Genomic DNA, 19,949 nt, shown 5'->3' with positions numbered 1-19,949 from the left:
GGAGAAGTTCTAAGAGAACTTTTTTCCCTGAGAGACAGAGTGCCTGAAGTACCAAGGAGAAAGCGTCTGAAGAGACATTTCCTGAGACAGCTGAGCTGAGCTGCAGCAGCCCCCAGGAGAAGCCCAGCCTTAGACTCTAGTTTAGGGAGAGTGAACAGCTGAGGATTAAGGAAATTGTGGCTAGGAGCCTTCTGACTAAGATACATTGTGGACATTCTTAAGTGTGTCTTCATGGTGTTACATTGTTTTTTTTTTTTAATTAAATTTTATGTTTATTTTTAGTTTACATCATTCATTTCCCCTACCTACCACCCCAAAATAGCAATCCCATTGAAAACCCCCTCCCCCAATCTGCTCTCTCCTATATCCTCCCCCATTCTCCCTCTGACTTTTCAGTAGGACAAGATGGATCTCTGTGTCCCAGTGCCTGTATATCTTATTTCCCAGTTGCTTATAAAAATAATAATTATTATTTTTTAAACATTTGATTTTAAAACTTTGAATTCCAGATTCTTTCCCTTCCTCCCTTACTTGGAGGATACCCAATATCCCCACCCTTACTAGGAAGATAAGCAATTCAATATAGGTTGTACATGTCTAGCTATGCAAAACATTTCCAAAATGGATATATTGCGAAAGACTGACTATATTTCCCTCCATTGCATTCCGCCCCCCCCACTTGTTCTATTCTCTACTTTGACCCTGTCCCTTTTCAAAAGTGGGTGCTTCCAACTTCCCTCTCCCCCAACCTGCCCTCCCTTCCATCATCCCCCTTCTCATCCCCCTCCCCCCACTCTCCTGTAGGGTGAGATACCCTATTTAGTGTGTATGTCATTCCCTCCCTAAGCCAAATTCAACGAGAGTAAGGTTGACTCATTCTCTTTTGCCTTCCTGTTCTTCCCCTCCATTGTAACAGTTTTCCCTTACCTCTTCTATATGAGGTAATTTACCTCATTCTGTCTCACCCCATCTCCTGTCATTATATTCCTCTCTCACCTCTTGATTTCACCTTCTAAGTATCATCCCTTCCTATTAAATTGGTCCTGTGCCCTCTGTCTATGTATACCTGTACACACTCACATATATATTCATACACCCATATTCCCTCCTATATAGACATTTATATTCCATTCAACTATTCTCATAAGGAGAAAAGTTTCATAAGTTACAATTATCTTTTTTCCGTGTAGGAATGTAAGTAGTTCAACTTTGATAAGTTCCTTATGATTTCGTTTCCATGTTTACCTTCTCAAGCTTCTCTTTTTTCTTGTATCTGAATGTCATATTTTCTATTCAACTCTGTTTTTTTCATCATGAATGCTTGAAAGTCCTCTATTCCATTGAATAACCATAATTTCCCCTGAAACATGATACTCAGTTTTGCTGGGTAGATGATTCTTGGTTTTAGTACCAGCTCCTTTGACTTCTGGAATATCATATTCCAAGCCTTTCAATCCCTCAGTGTAGAAGCTGCCAGATCCTGTGTTATCCTGATTGTGTTTCCACAATATTAAAATTGTTTCTTCCTGGCTGTTTGTAATATTTTCTCCTTGATCTGGGAACTCCAGAACCTGGCTATAATATTCCTAGGAGTTTTCTTGGGGGGATCTTTTTCAAGAGGTGATTGGTGAATTCTTTCAACCTCTATTTCGCTCTCTGGTTCTAAAACATCAGGGAAATTTTTCTTGAGAATTTCTTGAAGGATGATTTCTAGGTTCTTTTTTTTTTTGATCAAGGCTTTGAGGTAGTTCAATAATTTTTAAATTATCTCAGATTTATTTTCCAGGTCAGTGGTTTTTCCATTGAGGTATGTCACATTGCCTTCTATTTTTTTTTTTCATTTGTTTGGATCTGTTTAATAGTATCTTGATTTCTCAAAAGTTATTAGCTTCCATTTGCTCCAATCTAATTCTGAAGGAATTATTCTCTTCAGTGAGCTTTTGAGATTCTTTCTCCATCTGGCAAATTCGGCTTTTCAAGGCATTCTTCTCCTCATTGGATTTTTGAGCCTCTTTTGCCATTTGAGTTAGTCTATTTTTTAAGGTATTATTTTCTTCAGTCAGGCTGTTGACTCTCTTTTCATGATTTTATTGCATCATTCTCATTTCTCTTCCCAATTTTCCCTCCACTTCTCTTACTTGGTTTTCAAAATCCTTCTTAAGCTCCTCTATGGCCTGTAATCAGTTCATATTTTTCTTGGAAGTTTTTGGTGCAGGAGTTCTGACTTCACTGTCTTCCTTCTGTTCCATTCTTTGATCCTTTTTTTCCCAAAAATAGGAGTCTAAAGTCAGATTGCTGTGCTTGCTTTGCTTGCTCATGTTGTCAGTCAATTACTTGACTTTTGAGCTTTTTGCCACAGTAGAACTCTGCTTACAGAGGGGAGAGCTTTGTCCCAAATCACTGGGGTTTTCTCAGCTGTTGGAGCTATTAATTGGGTGCCCTCTCTGAAACCTCCACATGCTCTGGCTCACTGGTCATGCACCCCAGGACCTCCATCCTAGACAGTGATCCAGATCTAAGCAAGTCAAATCAAGAGCAATTACCCCTCAGACTGGTGACTTGGTTCCCTTACAACCTGCAGGCCAGGAGCTCTGAAGCAGCCATATGGCAGAGGCTGCACAGCTGTGGCACCTCAGCCACTTCTCCCTCCAGGGACAGAGGCCTGGACTGAACTCCCAGACTCCCCGTTTCCAAAGTTCACACTGACCTCTCACTTTGAACTTGGCATCTATGGGTTGATAATTCTGGAAACCGCCACAGCTGCTGGTGATCCACTCTCCCAAAGTCCCTCCAGCTGGCAGCTGGTCGTGGCCACCCTGGGGCAAAACTGTGGGCTCATGGGGGGTTAGGCTCTGCTCTCAGGGTGCTGTGCTGGCCCCTTCCTGCCAGCTTGCTGGACTGTCTTCAGCAGGAGGTTAGTTTCTCTCTGTCACTTTATGGGTTCTGTAGCTCTAAAGTTTGTTTGGAGTCATTTTTAACATGTATTGAAGGAGGTGGAAGCAGGAGCCATGGAAGTCCAGTTTCTACTTGGCCATCTTGGCTCTGCCCCCCATTGTTAACAAATTGCGTAGCCAGTTACTTTAATGTCTAGAGAAGCCTTTGAAATGAAGGGCTTTGATAGAGAAAGATGAGCGAAGCTTATGGTTTAACATTTTATTTAATATTTTTTAATAATTTATTTACTTTCAAATAAACAAGGGTGTGGTCAGAGTCACCAAGATGAATTAAGTATCAATTAGTTAGTGATTAATTCACCCAAAAGATTGTGCATTAGAGCAACCCCTTAATTTCTTAGGACCCAGGAATGACCAGGTTGAGGCTGCGGGCTGGCATGTACCCAACACCCACAGAGACTCTCTGAGGTGGACATCATCCTAAAAGCTGGCTACAAGAATTTTGGCCCTGGCTTAGGCTCCAGGCTTATCGTTGGTAGACTCCATTCTCTTGTTTGGGATGACATTTGCCCTTGCCCAGGTCAGCAGAACCTCCCGAGTTCTCTATACCTGAGTATATCTGGGCCAAGTGATTTTAACTCATTGAGGGCTGGCTGGTGTTATTACCTTGTACTTATCTTGGGCAGTGACTCCCCATTAGTTGGTCTTGTCTGTCCTTTCCAGTTCAAAGATGATTTTCCTTGGCAGAGGAAGGAGAAGCAGAATAGACAGGGAAGCTTTCTTTTCTCTGTGATCTTCATCCTGCCTCCTTGCCAGTCTTGGCATAACTACTTGCACATCTCCTTCATCTGATCAGTTACTTAGGAGAATCCTTGCCCGGGTGCTTTTCCATGGACTGCCTTCTCTTGATTGTGGCTTTCCCTCAATATCCCAGCTAAACTGTTCCTTTCGAACATGTCCATTTTCCATTTTCTAGACACGACTCCCATCCCAGAGTGTCAGAAGGACACTTATGAGCACTTGACCTTGTAGCAGCAAAACCTCAGATTTGCCCTGTAATCCAGACCCTGCGCCAGGATAGTGATGGCTCCGGCAGTAAGTTCCATTCCTGCCCACACGGCAGGGATTTCCTTCTGTTCATGTCTGGAAGCCCCTACCACCAGCTGTTTACAACACATCTGTTTTCTATGGTTTCTGTTTTAATAGTTGTGCCAAAGACACACTGAAATCAAGAATGGCTTTTGTATGGGAGCTACAAAAGTTTCACTACCAAAGTCCTCAATGCTTCGAAATCTATTCAAAGTACCCCTGGGGATTTGGGGGTCTGGTCATTGAAATGTGCCCCAGGACCAGCTGAGCAGAGGCCTTGAGACCCATTAACAAGCATTTAGCAAGGACTTTCTATAGGACAGAAGACAAAGAGCAGACAAGGCCAGCTTCCCTCAAGGAACTTTTATTTTACTGGGGTGGGGAGAGTGTGCTACAGGCAAGTAAATACAGAATTATGTAAATGTAGCCTGTACTTCTGTCCTGCCTTTTCATCTTTCTGGGGACTTAAAAGGCCAGGATGTTTCCACAGGTGAAATGCATTGGAAGTGAGTGCCTCAGACCTCAAACATCGTGTGCTTCCTGCATTCTGGAAAATAAGTCATAGGAAAAGAGGAAAGGGATCCAGTCTATGCTGGTCCCTGCCCAGCTCACCCACCACTGCTCGAATCTCTGGCCACAGCATCAGCGGGCCCAGGGTCAGCCACTCCCATGTACTTTGTGGAAGCCTGAAAGTCCAGATTTAAGGTCTGCATAAAGAAAGGAGTGAGTCAGTTCTGGACAGCCATCTGGAGAGCCAGATCCTGGGACAGAGCTGGAAAGAGAAGTCATGAGGAGAGAGGATCCTGAGTGTTGAGCTTCCATTGGGGCTGGTGAACTTTCCTTTGTTTATAGTCCACAAACTGGAGGGCAAGGGGAGGCTTCCTTTCATTATTCCTTTACTTTAAGCTGAAAGTCTTTGTGGTGTGAGAATTCCCCTGTTTATATCTACAGATCTGGGAGGGCAAGTGGGAGGAGGTCTAACAGATGGCTGGAAGAAAAGCCTTGATTGATTTTCTTCTGCTTCATGCCCTATTCAGCCAACTATGCAATTGCAGTATATTAGTGTAAACAGTTAAGTGGATTAGTGGCTAAAGCACTGGGCCTGGGGTCAGGAAGCCCTGAGTCCAAATGTGACCTCAGACACTCACTAGCTGTGTGACCCTGGGTGAGTCACTTCACTTCTGCTTACCTTAATCTCCTGGAGAAGAAAACAGCAAACCATTCCAGGATCTTTGCCTACAAAGCCTCAAAAGGGGTCACGAAGAGTTGGATAAGGACTGAACAGCAAGTCCTTGAGTCCATGAATGTGGGGGTTTGTAAACTGAGAGCCCAGGCATGGACTCATGGAGCTTATGAACTGTTTACAGACAACAGATTTTAATACATCTCATCTCCAGATCTGGCTTGTACTGGTTGAGTCCAAGGGCCTAGGGCCACTGATACTATGGGTTTGGAAGCTGGAGGAATCCTCCGACCCTCTAGAGGCCAGTAGCGGCACTACAACCTTTTAGGCAGGCTACTATGAGACCACTGGGCTGGCCACTTAAGTAAAGTGCCATCTGGTGGGCGACTCAAATATTGCACTCCCTTGTTGGACAATTAATACAGCGACATGCTGTGCTGAGTTCTTGCCAACTTCAGGAAGACAACGACGGCTGGCATCAGAAGAACATGTGATTGTGGTGCTAGTGCATATGAATGTCTAGTACGTAGCATGTCTCATACACAATAGCTACCAAGTGATCGTGGCAGGGGAGGGGAGGGGGCTGACAACTGGGGAATCAGAAGAGACCTTGTGCTGGAGGGGGTCCTTGAGTTGAACCTGGAAAGGAGGCTCCAAGAGGCAGAAGAGAGCATGGAGAGCATTCGAGGCCTGGGAAACAAGAAGACCAATTTGGCAGGAGCATGGAGTGCCTGAAGGGGAATGGTGTGTAGCCAGCCTGGAAAGGTGGGCTGGAGACAGGCTGAGGAACTTTCAAGGTCAAATAGACGAGTTTCTGTTTGATCCCACTGACAGGAAGCCCTGAAGCTCCCAGAGCAGGGAATGAGATGGCCAGACCAGCACGTTAGGGAGATCACTTTGGCAGCCAAGTGGAGTAAGGAGAGACCTGGGCCGAGAAGAAGCCCTCCCCCTCCCCCAGCAGCTCCTGCAACAGTCCAGGGGCGAGATGGTGAGGGCCTGTGCCAGGGTGGGGGCTGCATGTGTGGGGAGAAGTGGTAAAGCCTGCAGGATGCTGGGAAGGGAGAATCAATGAGGTTTGGCAGCTGGTTGAATTTCCAGGGTGAGGGAGAGGGAGGAATTGAGGATGGTTCTTTGGTGGGAAACTTGGGTGCCTACAGTAAGAGTCTGGGAGTTTTGAAGCAGAGCTGGAAGAAAAGAGAAAGGCAGAGAAAAGGGAAAGGAGGAGCAAGTGTCAGGTGGGCTCCAGGCCCCTGGATAAGTCTAGAGGATGGAGCCAGATGCCACTGGGCCCAGAAATGTCTTCAGACATAGACGGGGAGGAACTGGGGCAGAGAGCTAACTGCAGATCCCAATGCGGGGTATCGAAGAGGGAATCTGGGGCTCTGGGGGACTTAGTAGCTGCTGTCTGCTTTTAATACTTTGTGAATGATCCTATAGTTTTAATTTTGGTTAAAGTCTTTTTTACATTTCTGTGTCTCTCTTGCAAGAGCTTGCAAAATGAAGCTGAATCCTAGCCATATTCCTTACTTGGCTTGGGTCTGTGATTGCATTGGTGTAGGGGAAGTTCCAGTATGGAAAATGCCTCTACTGTTGCTGACCCATCGTTCTTCTGTAACTCAAGAATCTTAGAGAGCTGGCCGAGTGCCTGAGAGATTAGAAAACTGCTTGGGATCAGGGCCTCAGTGTGACCCCAAAACTACCCCCCTGCCACTGCCTTCATCCTTTAGAATTACTCTCAGGAGTTCTTCCACTCCACCTTCTTGCCCCAACAATGATGCAACAGCATGTCCCCTTTTGAATGAGTGGGCAAGGGGATGCAGAAAACCACCTCTTGCACCTGTTTGTCCAGCACAAATGGCTACTCGACTGGTATGATGTTGTCCAAAGGTAGCCAAATCTTTCTGCATAACAAATTTTTTTCCCCAAACATAATGAGTTATTTTTTCAGAGTCCTTTAAAAAATAAGATCTAGAGCTGGGAGAGACCTCAGAGGCCATTGGGTCCAACCTCATTTATGGATAAAGAAGCTGAAGCCCAGGGAGGGGAAGGTACTAGATCAAAGCCACACATGGTGAGGGGACAGAGGTCGGATCCCCTCCAAATACATGGACATTTCATTCCATAGGGAAATTTCTGGCAATTTTAAATAAGTTAGAACTTTATTTTTTAAGAAAATAATTGACCAGAACTCACTGGGTCTGGTGTTTTTGCATTATTGAAAGACAGTAAGTCACTTGCTCCAGGAGGGAGGCCAGTCATTTCATATCCCATTTTCATATTCCACAAACTTCTTGGCTATTAGGTCTGGAAGAGACCTCAGGCCCAATGATGTCACCTCTGGGCATTGGTGGCCTGGGCAGGGCCACTTTCTGGAGCCTTATTCTTTCATCCATAAAATAATAACGTTTGTGCGGCTGAGCATGTTTTTGTTGGGGATCAGAAGCTACAGTGCACCAGAGTGCTCTGCAAACCCCAAGCCCTCCATCCCCTGGGAGCCAGTTATCATCAGGCTCAGACACAGAGTCTCCTATGGGTGGAACGAGGCAGGGACCTTCAGTCTGCCCTTTCCTTAAATTTCCTCCTGAAATTAAAAAAAATGTCTTTTTAAAATTGTGAACTTGAGAAACAGGAACAGCTGTGAGCATTTCCATCCACAAAAAGCCAAGAAAAAGGGATGCCTTCTCCAGCAGGACAGCTTACTCTTGGGAAGTATCTGCTAGACTGAACCCAACAGATACAAAACAGCTCAGCTAGTTTGTGGCTGCTTTTGGCCTGGCTTCTGTTCCTGTTTAAATGACACATTGCCATTCTTTTCTTCTTGTCCCCCCAGATGTCTCTACCACTACCTCCTCCCATTCCCTCCATTTCTCCCTCCAATTCTCCCTCCTCCCACCTGTAACAAGGGTGTGTGTGTGTGTGTGGGGGGGGGGGTGTCAGGCTTCCTTTGGGAGGCCAGGCTGGTCATTTTATGGACTCAGTTTCAGAAGTCTTCTTGCCCTTACTGAAGCCACATGGCCCCCTGGGAATGGCACATTGTTGGCTTTGCCATTTGTCCTATCTTCTAGGTGAAGTGAGTGGAGTCCCTAACTTTGGCTGGGAGCCAGAGTCACAGGAATCTGGGATTCAGAGTTCATTATGTTTGGCATATTTGGCAGCCAGCACAGCATTGACATTCCAAGGAGCAAGGAGAGATCTTGGGGAATGACCTCTGACAGTGGTGCTGCCTCTGGACATGAACCTGGTGGGATCAAGGCTAGTAGGATAAAAGACTGTGGTGGTAAGTGGGAGAGTAAACCCAGAGATAATGGGGAAAGTTTGAGTCTTTATTCTTGTGCTATCTGTGAAGTAAATACTCTTTTTTTAAAAAGGCTAATTGATGTTAAGCAATTAAATGGAATTGGGATCGCTAGTCCCTGGTCCCTAACAATTTGGGTGAACACAGCTGGTGGGTACTTGAGCTGATGGCAGAGAAAAGAGATAGTTCACAAACACCACAGGGTATCCTGGCTCCCTGCTGGGTAACCTGGCTCCCTGCTGGGTATCCTGGCTCCCTGCTGGGTATCCTGGCCCTGAAAGAATGGGGGCAGGGCATACACATTGCAAATGGAATGGGGACAGCTGTGTTCTTGGGGGCCTATCTCAGGAAGGCATCATGAGAAAAGAGATTTGTTTCTCAGATACTCTTTGCCAAGATTTGTGATTCACCACAAGTTATCATCAAACACTAAGAAAGGTGTGCGTGTCTGAAATCTTCTGTTGCTCTTATGTGAATTAAAATGTCTTGTTGGACTTAACCTGCATGTTTCTACCACAAAGTTTCTACCTTTGTGACTCTGCTCCCCTCATTGGAAAGCAGAGGAGCTGATAGACTGAAATTAAAGGCATGTCTGGGCTGGTAGCCTGGAATTCCAGAATGGGGGGGGGGATGTATGAGGGACACCTGCATTACTCTCCCACACAGGTGCCCATGGGAAGCTACATTGGAAGAACAGGCTCTACTCAGGCCAAGTTATCCCCTCATGGCTTTCCACTTCTGACCTGGAATTCCCTGCCCCAAGTTCTAGACAAACCCAGGGCATGCTGAGTGGTGTTCTGAGTGGTGTAGAAAGCAGCCTCCTTCCCAGGCTGTAGGATAGCATCACTTGTGGCCAAGGGTATGCAAATCCTTGTGACATAAGTCAGGGTTCCTTAGAGGTCCTTCCTCCATGGGTAAATGGGAGGAAGGTCAGGAATTTGTCCAGTGGGTCTGGCTAGGCTTTCTGCATGTTCAGGGGAAGAGAACCAGTAAACCAGGTGGTCATTGGCCCAGGGTATCCTGACTCCCATCTTGCAGCTTGGGGATGTAGCCAAATTGAGTCGATAACTTTGATTATATGATGCCATCTAATGCACAGAAACTGTTCATGGGAAGGTGAAATATTTAAAAGCTGCTTCATAGGGTAGGTAGTTTAAAAATTACATTGATCTCTGCCTTTGAACTAGCCAGATAGAAATCTCTGGGAAACTGGGGGAATAGAGGAGGTCAGCTTAGGTGGTCATTGCAGGGAAGGCCTGTGCCAAGCTAGTGTCAAGGTGCCCTGGCTCCTGTTTCTTGGCTCTGGTCACAGACTAGGACTCACCTTCCCTTTGGATACCCCACTGAGTGGAGGTCTTTGCTCCAAAGAGATGGGGGATGAATGGAAGGGGCCCACCCACTGGTGAACAGGAGTCTCCTGGGTGGATATTGTCCCAGTAGCCTGGGCTAAGTGGAAATCTCGGTCACCAAGGTGACTAAACTGGGATTGAAGTCAGTGGTTGTTGGATGGGGACCCAGGATGGGGACCCATGAAGCTCCTGCTGGCAGTGTGCTCTTTGGGAAGCAGCTGGAGCTGGGACCTCGGGGTCCAGAGCTGTTCACTACAGCTCGTGCTTGGCAGCCAGACACCAAACCCACGGGAAGGATAGGAAAGTTTTCTCCTTGGGGATGGGGGGTGGTGGGGGGTGGGGCGGGCCCTGAAACACCAGGGATAACTTCGGTGTCCTCTGGGTCCTGGTTTCTTTTGTTATTCTTTGTTCCCATGCTGTTGGACAGAAGGTCCCCCTCAAGGGCAGGGCTGGCCTTTCTCCTGGCTTCCTGTGTCTTCAAGCCTAGCAAAGAATAGGCACTTCTCCCTCTGAATAGCCTGTCCCTGCACACAGACGGTGGAAGGAGATCCTGCCTGACCCTAGTAGTCACGAGTCCATTTTACAGACAAGGAAATAGACTCAGGGCAAAGGGGCGACATTGTGCTGGGGATGGCAATGAAGGCTAAGAGACCCTTGTTAAGAGACGGGCCAAAGTCCGAGTCTCCCCAAACTGCTTTTGAAAGACTGGGGAGGGGGTTCGAGCTGAGCCTTGGGCGGCCTCGGTGGGCGGGGTGAGAGGCTAGAGGGTCCTCGCGGGAGCAGAGGCTCGGGCTGCCCAGTCAGGGCCCCGGCCCCAACCGCCCCGCACCCACCTTCTCATCCTCCTGCATTCTCTTTGAGGGCTGACTTCACTGAAGAGGGAAATTCCTCCCCCTTCCCCCCTCCTGGAGGGCTGGGCAAAAGATGAAACGATCCCCGAGGGCCCTGGACTCCACCTCCTTCTCCTCCCTGACAACTGACTTCTTCCTCATTTAAATGTCTGTCCCCCTTCCCCGCCCCCGCCCCCTGCCCGACAGCCGGGCGGGAGCTCCGAGCCCTCCCGGAGGATGAGCAGGAAGGCGGCTCCCAGGGGGGCTCGGAAGGACCGAGGAGCGGCCGCAGCCGCCAGGCAGCCACCCTGCCCGCAGGAGTCCTCAGCTTTGAGCTGTTGCACCCTCCTCGCCTCCTCTCGGGGAGAGCAGTGGCGGAACCACACCCCCTCCTAGGCTCAAAGGCAGGGATGGTGAGCGGCGGGCTGTCTGGCTAGCTGTCACCTGGGACAGGCAGACCAAGAGGGCAGGGGCTCAGCAGTGGGTGCTTAGCAGGAGCCACCGAGAAGCGAGAGGAGGCGGAGACGGAGGCCTCTGTACTAGCCGGTAATGTGTGCCTCGAGGGTGCCGGGGGCCGGAGCTTGACTGCTCCCCTCGGGCAGGGCATGAGGAGCTGCCCTCACCTGGCGATCAGACCTCCTGCCAGCTCCACCTGAGCCCTGGGCAGAAGAGGGCAGGGGAGGCCACCCGCGGGGGCTGAGCTGCCTCGCTGTCTCCCTGATGGCTGCTGCCCCGTTGCTGCTGCTGCTGCTGCTGCTGAGGGCTGACCCCCTGCACTGCACCACCCGAGGATGGAGGTCCTGGGAGCACTGCACAGGTAGGAGTGCCCCGGGCTGGGATGAATGAGGAGGCAGGCAGTCACCTGGGCCAGCCAGGGCACACCTAAGGCGGTCACAGAATGCCACCTGGGGGAGAGGCAGAGAGACGAGGTGACCTGAGAAGTCACGCGAGGGCCCCGACCCTCCGCAGGTGGCAGCGGCGTCGGGGGCAGAATAGAACTGGTCCCGAAAGAGACCGGGCTGTCCCACTGTCACAGGTCTAGGCTCCTCTTGTGAGGCTCGACTGAGGAGCCTGGCTGCAGAGCCAGAACTGGGGCGGAGGAGCCTCGCGGAGCGCCCAGGGTCAGCCTGGTCCCCAGAGAACCACCTGCCCCTCAGGAATGAGCAAGCCTCTCCTGCAAGCACACTGGGGAAATGGTGTATTTCCTCCCCTGGATAGAAAGCACCACAGGTGGTCATTAATGCCAGACGCCAGGTGAAAACCAGTCTGTAATTAGTGCAGCCGCAGCGAGCTGCTCCGCCCCCCCTCTCCCCTCCTTCCACTCCCTCCCGGCCCTGGGTGCGGGCGAGGAGGGGAGGGGACTGCGCAGCGCTCTGGCAAGCGCCGGGCGCTCCTCCGACCGCGATAGCTGCTGGGATGGACTGGAGCCCTCCAATCGGCAGAGGGCCGAAGGCCAGTCTTTTCCCATTGAAGCTCCTAGGTTAGGGGTGAGTGGAGACGAGAGAAGCCAAAACCGAAAGCCCAAACCCAGCAGCAGAAGAGCTTTGCTCCCAGCTTTGGAGAATGTATTTAAAACAACAAAACTTAATTGCTAAGAGTTCTGCCATTTTATTACCTTTCTATGACTGGTGCCAGGAGATTTTATTTATCAAACCTGTAATTATGGAAAGAGAAAACCCCAAGCATTGGGCCTGGGAAGGGGGTGATGGGAGGAAAGACTCCAATGATGCTGAGAGAACCCTGGATGACATTCAGGGCTCCCAGGTCAACACACCCTTGATCTTAGGGAAGAGCCGCCTTGGGCCTCTGCTCAAGGCTCTGTTGATAAGCACTCATTAATTTATATGAAAAGGCTGCGCTTCTATAATGCTCTGTTCTGGGGGAAAAACCCAAGAACCCCAACTTTGTAATGAGGAAACACACTCACATATAAAGTCGTCACCCAAAGAGAAGTGTGGATGCCCCAGTTTAGGTAGAATATACCCAGAGTTTGACTTGTAGGAGCTGACCCGACATAACTGATCACTGTATCATGGGGGCCCAGGCAGGGAGAGGGGACAACAGGGGTCTTCTGTCCCTTGCTTCCTAGAGTCAAAACGCAGCTTTCTCATGAGTTTATAAGACTTAGTGCTGAAGGGAAACCTGGGGGGCTCTGAGTCCCATCTTCTCATTGGATGGGGAGGAGTCTGAGGAGCATAGAAATCAAGGGACCTGCCCAGGGTGGCACAGTAGTCAATGGTCAGGTCAGCACTTCATGTTCCTCCCTGCCTGCCGACCTATGGATCCGGGGTGGGTGAACACCTTGCTCCCTGAGGGCGGGGAAGGATAAAGAGGAGACAAACCACAGCAGAGACGTGAGTCCTACTGGATCAGCTTCTGCAATTTCTGGAAAGTCACTTGTTCTGCCAATGCCATACCCTTCTTTTATGCCAAAAATTATTTCACTGCCAAGTAAAAACCCAGATATTCCACTTGTGACCCGGGCAGCCACTGTGCCTTCGCTGGTGTTGCACCCTTATCTACTCAGTCAATCTTTGTGGGATGGATCACTGCTCAGTTATTAAATCTTTCAAAACTGTTTGTCGTTACAATATTGTTGTTAGATAAATGTCACTTTACATCAGTTCATACAAATCTCAGGTTTCTTGAAATGGTCCCTTTCACCATTTCTTATGTTACGATAGCATTCCATCCCATCCAGATGCCATTCCCCATCCGATGGACACTTGTCTTTTCTAGTTGGTTCTTGGGCACCACAAAAAGAGCTGCTATCAAGGTTTTCCCCCATGAGTCCTTCTCCCATTTCTTTGATCTCTTTGGGGTGACAGTCCTAGTAATGGTGCTGCTAGGGGAGTGCACAATTGCTACTCAACTGTAACTGGAATATATGGTTATCCCTTCTGCACCACAGGATTAGGCCCATAGCACCCCCATGATCTGAGAAATCCACATAAGATCGTTTGGCCCTCCCGTCATACCAGAGAACAAGTCTGAATTATTATGGTATTAAAAGACAAAATAGGTTGAAATTATACACTACTACAATATGTTTTATCCATTTTCAAATTTCTAAATCTTTTCTGTGTTGTCTGCTGGTCTTCACGTGTCAATGGTGGCTTCCACAAAATGCCCCAAAATTCCCATTTAATTTATTATGCTGACCTGCCACCTATGGAAACCAATATGGGGAAAGTATCAATGTAGAAGGGACGGTTGTAGTTCTCAGTTGCTTTCCCCAAAGGCTGGACCAGCTCCCGGCTCCATAAGTGGCGTGCCCTTCTCCCAAGGCCCCTCTAACTTTGGTCATTTCACTTTTTGGTTAACTTTGCCATTTCAATGGGTGGGAAGTGGTACCTCAGAGCTTCTTTAATTTGTATTTCTCAAATAAGCATCTCCCCTGCCATAGGGCTATTGATAGCTTGGGCAGGTTAGTTGCTCAGTGGATAGAGCACCAGGTATGGATTCAGGAAGCCCTGAGTTCAAATCTGGCCTCAGACACTTACTAGCTATGTGACTGTGGGCAAGTCACTTAATCTTGTTTGCCTCAGTTTCCTCATTTGTAAAATGAGCTGGAGAAGGAAATGGTCAGTCGCTTCAGTATCTCTGCCAAGAAAATCCCAAAATGGGGTTAGGGAGAGTTAGACAACTTAATAAACTGATAGGTTGGATTGATTTCTTAGAAAACTGCCCTTCTTATTTTTGACCATTTATCCATTTGAAGATGGCTCTTAGTGTTATAATTGGAATCAGTTCCTTATAAATATTGGAAGTGAATCCTTTATCAAAGAAACTCACTGCAAATGCTTTTTTCCAAGTTACTTGCTTCCATTTTAGCTGCATTGGTTTTCTTTTTGTAAAAACTTTAATTTTATGTGTTCGAAATTGTCCATTTTATGTGATCATCTCTCTCCATTTTTTGGTCATGAGCATTTCCCCCATTCATAGTCCTGAAAGGTCCTTTCTTTCTTGCTTCTCTAATTTGTTTATGATGTCACCCTTTATCTCTAATTCATGTGCCCATTTGGAGTTTATCTTTTTTTTGGAGGGCAATTGGGGTCAAATGACTTGCCCGAGGTCACATGGCTAGTTTTTTGTGTTAAGTGTCTGAGGCAGGATTTGAACTCAGGCCCTCCTGATTCCAGTGCTGGTGCTTTATTCACTGCACCACCTAGCTGCCCCTTGGAATTTATCTTAATACAAGGTGTGAGACATTGGTCTATATCAGTAGCTAGGGGGTGCAGAGGATGGAGTGCTGGGTATGGAGTGCTGGGTATGGAGTTAGGAAGACCTAGTTGAAATCCCAACTCAGATACTTCCTTGGTGTATGACTTTGGGCAAGTCACTTAACCTTTATTTGCTCCAGTTTCCTCATCTGTACAATGAGTATAATAATAACACCTGCCTCCAGGGTGGTTGTGAGAACCAATTGAGATGCCATTTGCAAAGTGCTTACTTAGCACAGTGCCTGACACCTAGTCAGGTGCTCTGGAAATATTAACTATCAATTGTTGTTATCACCAGAGTTGCTGCAACTTGTTTCTGCCAGATTGTTTTTCTAACAGTTTTTGTTGAGATATTTGGGTTTACCAAACAGGGAATCCTCTTCCCCTTTGGATTCTCTGCAGGACATTTTCTACGATGGTTGCAAATTACCCTGGTGAGCCTACGTTTCCTTGTTTTATGCCAGGCTTAATGCCAATACCTAGGGAATCACTGAACACGGTGTCTCCTGGGGCTCATTTACTGCATAATCTTTCATGATCTTAATATGCACATGGGGGACACCTTGATAGAGGAGAACTTGGAAATCTAGGGTTTGTTCTACTAAGGAAGTATTTTTTTTTTTTGGAATCACTACAGTTGGACCTTGTATTTTTAGTCAGTCATGTGGCTGTGAAGATGTGGTCAGCTCATTGTCAATGAAAGTCCCTGCTCTCTTCTTATATTTTCGTCAAGGAAACCCTGGTGTGTATATATATTATTCTCAAAGTTTTAGTAGAAAAAGACCCCCATGTTTGTGGATTGATAGTTTCTGATTTTCTGTTGGTTACATTTTATTGTAATTAGTATTTTCTTCATTCATTTGGTGTTTCCCCCTCATTGAACTCTCTTGATTCCAGCGTGGAATTCTTCTGTATGTACTTGGTCTGTTGTGGCTGCCCTTCCCACCTTCCTCTTCATCCTCTTCATTGACTCCATTCATCAAGTGCTTTGACTCCCATCCATTAGACTCCAGCGGATGCTGTGAAATGTGACCAATCGCTCCAGTGGTACTGGAAGATCTGCTCCTTTTCCTGTCTTCCCATCTCTTCTCTCAGCGTCCTGGGGAGGTTCCGCCTTGGCTGGCTCTCGTGCCAAGCACATTTCTTCCTCATTTCCACACACTCTGCTGTTCTGAAATGTGATTCTGCTTGTAATCTGCTCTGCTCTTTCACAAGGCTTTGAAATGAGTTTATATCCTAAACCACTGTTGCTCCAGGCTGCCAGCTCTCTTCACTTCAGGGGTTTGCTGACTGATGTTCTTTCTGGGCTCTTTTAGCCTCCCCGTTTTAGACACGGATTGACACTGGTTAGCCATCCTTAAGATCAGAAGTGATCAGAAGAGACAGTGACTTGTATTTATTTGTTTTCCATAGCTAACAGCTTGTTTGAAAAGGGGAGAACTTTCTCATTATTTCTTTTTATTTATCTTTATTCTAACTAGTCTATGGTCTGCATGCAACTAATTCACAGAAATGACTCCCTCATTGTTAACCAGTAGTTTTTGGTCTGTTAAGATAGTTTGCTTGAATGGTGTGTGAGGGTGAGTGTGTGTGAATGTGTGTGAGTGTGCATCTGTGTGTGTCTGTGTGTATTTTGGTGCTTGTCATTCTCAGTTTCAAATGTTTTCTCCCAGAGTTTTCATGACAAGTAGGCTTGAGACCCCTGAATAGTCTGTGAGCCTCTAATGTCTTTCATTTCTTGTTCTTGACTTGTACTTCCTAGCATCTGATTCATTCCACTTCAGTGTCCATTTCCACATTGATGTCACTGATCAACAGGATATATGTTGACTTAACTTACAAGATCTTGTCAAAATTTTCATAGGTTTTCTCTACTCCTTGATTCTCTGCAAGAGATAGTAGCACATAAACTGCAATGATCTTGTGGGAATTTCTTTATTATGTTCATCAGGCCACCCACAATGAGGTCAGACAATCAAGGGTTAAATGAACTTATTTCTTGGTAGCCTTTGGGTGTGTTCCAGATCATCCATCTGCCCTTCCAAGGAGAATCTGTGGACCACCCTTCCTTCCACCCAGCTTTGACTTGTGATGTCTTCTAGCTTCATTTATACAAAGAGTGTTGTTCTTAATGTGGCTTAGTCTTTCCAGTAGTATTTCAACTCAGTGGTTCTGGGATAAACATCTTGTGTTTAGAGAAGCCCCAGTTGTCTGTAGTCTCAGGATATACAGGTTCCTACTATTCAGGTGATGCTACAGGAAGTCTAAAAACTGGTGTGGATGGGATGATGAAAACTGACAAAAGGAAGAAGCCAGAGCTGCCCAGTTCTTGACTTTGCTTCTCTTCTCTTTGCCAAGGACATCAACCTTTGCCTGAAAAACACTGAGTAGAAATGGGAAATGGAGGGGTGAAATCCACGATAAGCAAGGAGACAGTGAGGGAACACCTTGTTGCTGTTGATGGATCCAGGGCTCCTGGCCTAGATGTACTGTATCTTTGGCGACCACAGTGATTGGCAAATGTGATTGCTCAGTCACTCAAGGTCAATAATATTTCTAAGATCATGGAAACTGGAGAGGGGCCACAAGAGTAGAGGAAGGCAAGTGCTATTCTGAGTCTTATAAAAAGAAAGAATATAGAATCTGAAACCTACAGGCCAGTGAGCTTGACTTGAATTTCTAGAAACATTCTAGGGTGAGCCATTAAAGAGATGGTTAGTGAATGTCAATAAAGGGAAGCTGTGATCACCCAAAGCCAGCATAGCAAAACTCCAGATTCAGTCATTCCCCAGAATGCCCCAGAGACAGATGTAGGCTCTTTGTAAAGAAAAGCACTGAGCCTTTAGAGCTGGACAAAAGTGTCCAGAGGTGGTAGATTCTTTTTCATTGGAAATCTTCAAGCACTTATGAGGTATGTCACAAATGAGGATTCCTTTCAGGTATCTTGGGCTAAGTGGCCACTGGGGTCTTTTCCAATGTTCAAATCATGTGATTCTGTGAACTGTGGGATTCTTAGCATCCTCTGGTCCCTTTTCTGTTGCCTAAGCATAGCCTCTCTGGAAGCTGAAGGGGCCCACAAAAGACCAAGCACCATTTTGCATTTTCCTTTGTTTTAGCAGTGGTTGCAATGAAAGAATTCATTGGCTTGTAACCAGCCTTTTGGCAATAAGCCCTTTACTAAGCTAGCTAGACTGGTTATCTGAGAGCAGGGTCGTCCTTGAAGTCTTTCTAACATGATAGAAACCATCAGTGCTTTTTCTCTGCTGACAAAGCCATTAAGAACTGAGGGTCAAGGATTTTTGTGGAGTACAAATACATAATTTAAAAAAGAGACTAAACGCTTTTCTCAGTGAAAAAAGAAAAAAAAGTACATGCAGATCACCCAATGCCTTGCTAGATATGGTCATCACAGTAAGTGTTGTTTTTTATTTTGTAGGGGGGAAGGTAGGGCAATTGGAGTTAAATGACTTGCCCAAGGTCACATGGCTAGTTTTTGTGTCAAATTTGAACTCAGGCCCTCCTGACTCCAGGGGTGGTGCTGTATTCACTGTGCCACCTAGCCACCCCACAGTAAGTGTTTAATGACGACTTGAGCCCAAATATCAAGCGAGACATAAACTAGGGAGATGCTTGTTCACCAGAGGAGCTTGCAGGATATTACCCATGATTCCGGTGGAGTCCAAATTGAAGACGGATTTTCTCCAGTTGGTCTTGTTCACAGATTGTGTTGTGCCCATTACAAAAAGCCCCAGAATCCTGGAGAGCCTCGGCGAGAACATAGTCATTCCAAAGTGACTAGTCTAACAATCCACACAGAAAAAAGGCAAAATGGATGAAGAAGGCAGTTCATTGATTTAGTCATCAACACACAATTTTTGGATGGTCATTCCAGATTGGACTTGCTCTAGAACCAGCATTGAATAGGGAGAGAATATGCCTTTGGGACCTAGTTTATTTAGTTCTTTTGATGATCCCGAGTTGCTCTCTGATACACAGCCTTCTTGATAAACATACCCCCTCCATGGTACTGTGTGACTGCAACTCCTGGAACACTGTGGTTAGAAGAACTGGAATGGTGGATGATCAAAGAGCGACTGGGAGAGGCATGGCAGGTCAACAGTTAGGACACAAGAGGATGTGTCTGACTAGAGAAGGATTGAAGTGGCTCGGCCCCTTACTTAACCTCATTTTACAGGCAGAGATTCATGGGCTGGCGTAAAGGCCACCTGGAAAAATATCTGGGACTTGGACCCAGGGAATAAGCACCTGCATTGAAGAAATGATGGCCTACTGACCTAGAGCTTGAAGGGACATTAGCAGCCACACAGTTTGGAAGATGAAAGGAAGACGCAGGGAAGGGGAGGGGCTTGACCAAAGTCATTTAACTAGTAAGTGAGAGGTACGTTGCCTGAAGGGTCAACGTTCTTGGGTTCAGAAGAGTGTGACCTACCATGTTTCTAGACTTTTTGAACCAATATGCTTTTGTAGAGCAAGCTTTATGAAAAGAAAATCAAAAAAATTAATTGACTTATAGGGCATCAAATTATACCAAAAATGATGGGAGTATTTTGAGCTACTTTTAGAAAGAGACACACCCATAGAGATATTTCAGGTACATCAGAAACCTCCTCCCCACCTTTTTTTTTTCCCTTTTGGAGGGCAGTTGGGGTTAAGTAACTTGTCCAAGGTCACACGGCTAAGGTTTTTTTGTGTTAAGTGTCTGAGGCCGGATTTGAACTCAGGTTCTCCTAACTCCAGGGCCGGTGCTCTACTCACTGCACCACCTATCCGCCCCGCTCCCCACCTTTTTACAGTATTTCTTCAATGCCTCCTTGGAGTGTACAGGTGACTCAGGATCAAGAAGGCTCGAATACATCATACCAAGCTGCAAGGAGTTTGAGAATGGATCCCAAGTCAGTCAGGCAATAATGCCTACTAGGTGCGAGGCAGTGGCATTATGCTTTCTGTTTTGTTTTTAGATTTGTCTGACTTATCTGACTCTTTGTGTGACTCCATGCTGGTGTGATTTGCAATTTCCTTCTCCAGCTCATTTTGCAGTTGAGGGACTGAGGCAAATAGGGTGAAG

General features: G+C 46.7%; 1 protein-coding gene across 5 annotated transcripts in view; it reads left to right on the top strand.

The window, feature by feature from the left end:
- Positions 1-10,837: 10,837 nt before the first annotated feature.
- TSPEAR (thrombospondin type laminin G domain and EAR repeats) overlaps positions 10,838-19,949 on the top strand; it is a 173,530-nt gene continuing 164,418 nt past the window's right edge. For all 5 annotated transcript variants that reach the window (XR_011170751.1, XR_011170750.1, XM_069100288.1 and 2 more), the window contains exon 1: positions 10,838-11,457. Coding sequence is in view for 3 of the 5 variants with exons in the window: in XM_069100288.1 (XP_068956389.1) it covers positions 11,361-11,457 (97 nt within the window). In the remaining 2 variants the exon portion in view is untranslated. The remainder of the gene's footprint in view (positions 11,458-19,949) is intronic.

The sequence above is a fragment of the Petaurus breviceps genome, unplaced genomic scaffold (assembly GCF_028583685.1).
Source record: "Petaurus breviceps papuanus isolate PSGF00001 unplaced genomic scaffold, PetGlider_PUasm1.0 387, whole genome shotgun sequence".
Lineage (NCBI taxonomy): Eukaryota > Metazoa > Chordata > Mammalia > Diprotodontia > Petauridae > Petaurus > Petaurus breviceps.
The sequence above is the reverse complement of the archived record's forward strand: the minus strand, read 5'-3'. Positions and strand labels throughout refer to the sequence as shown.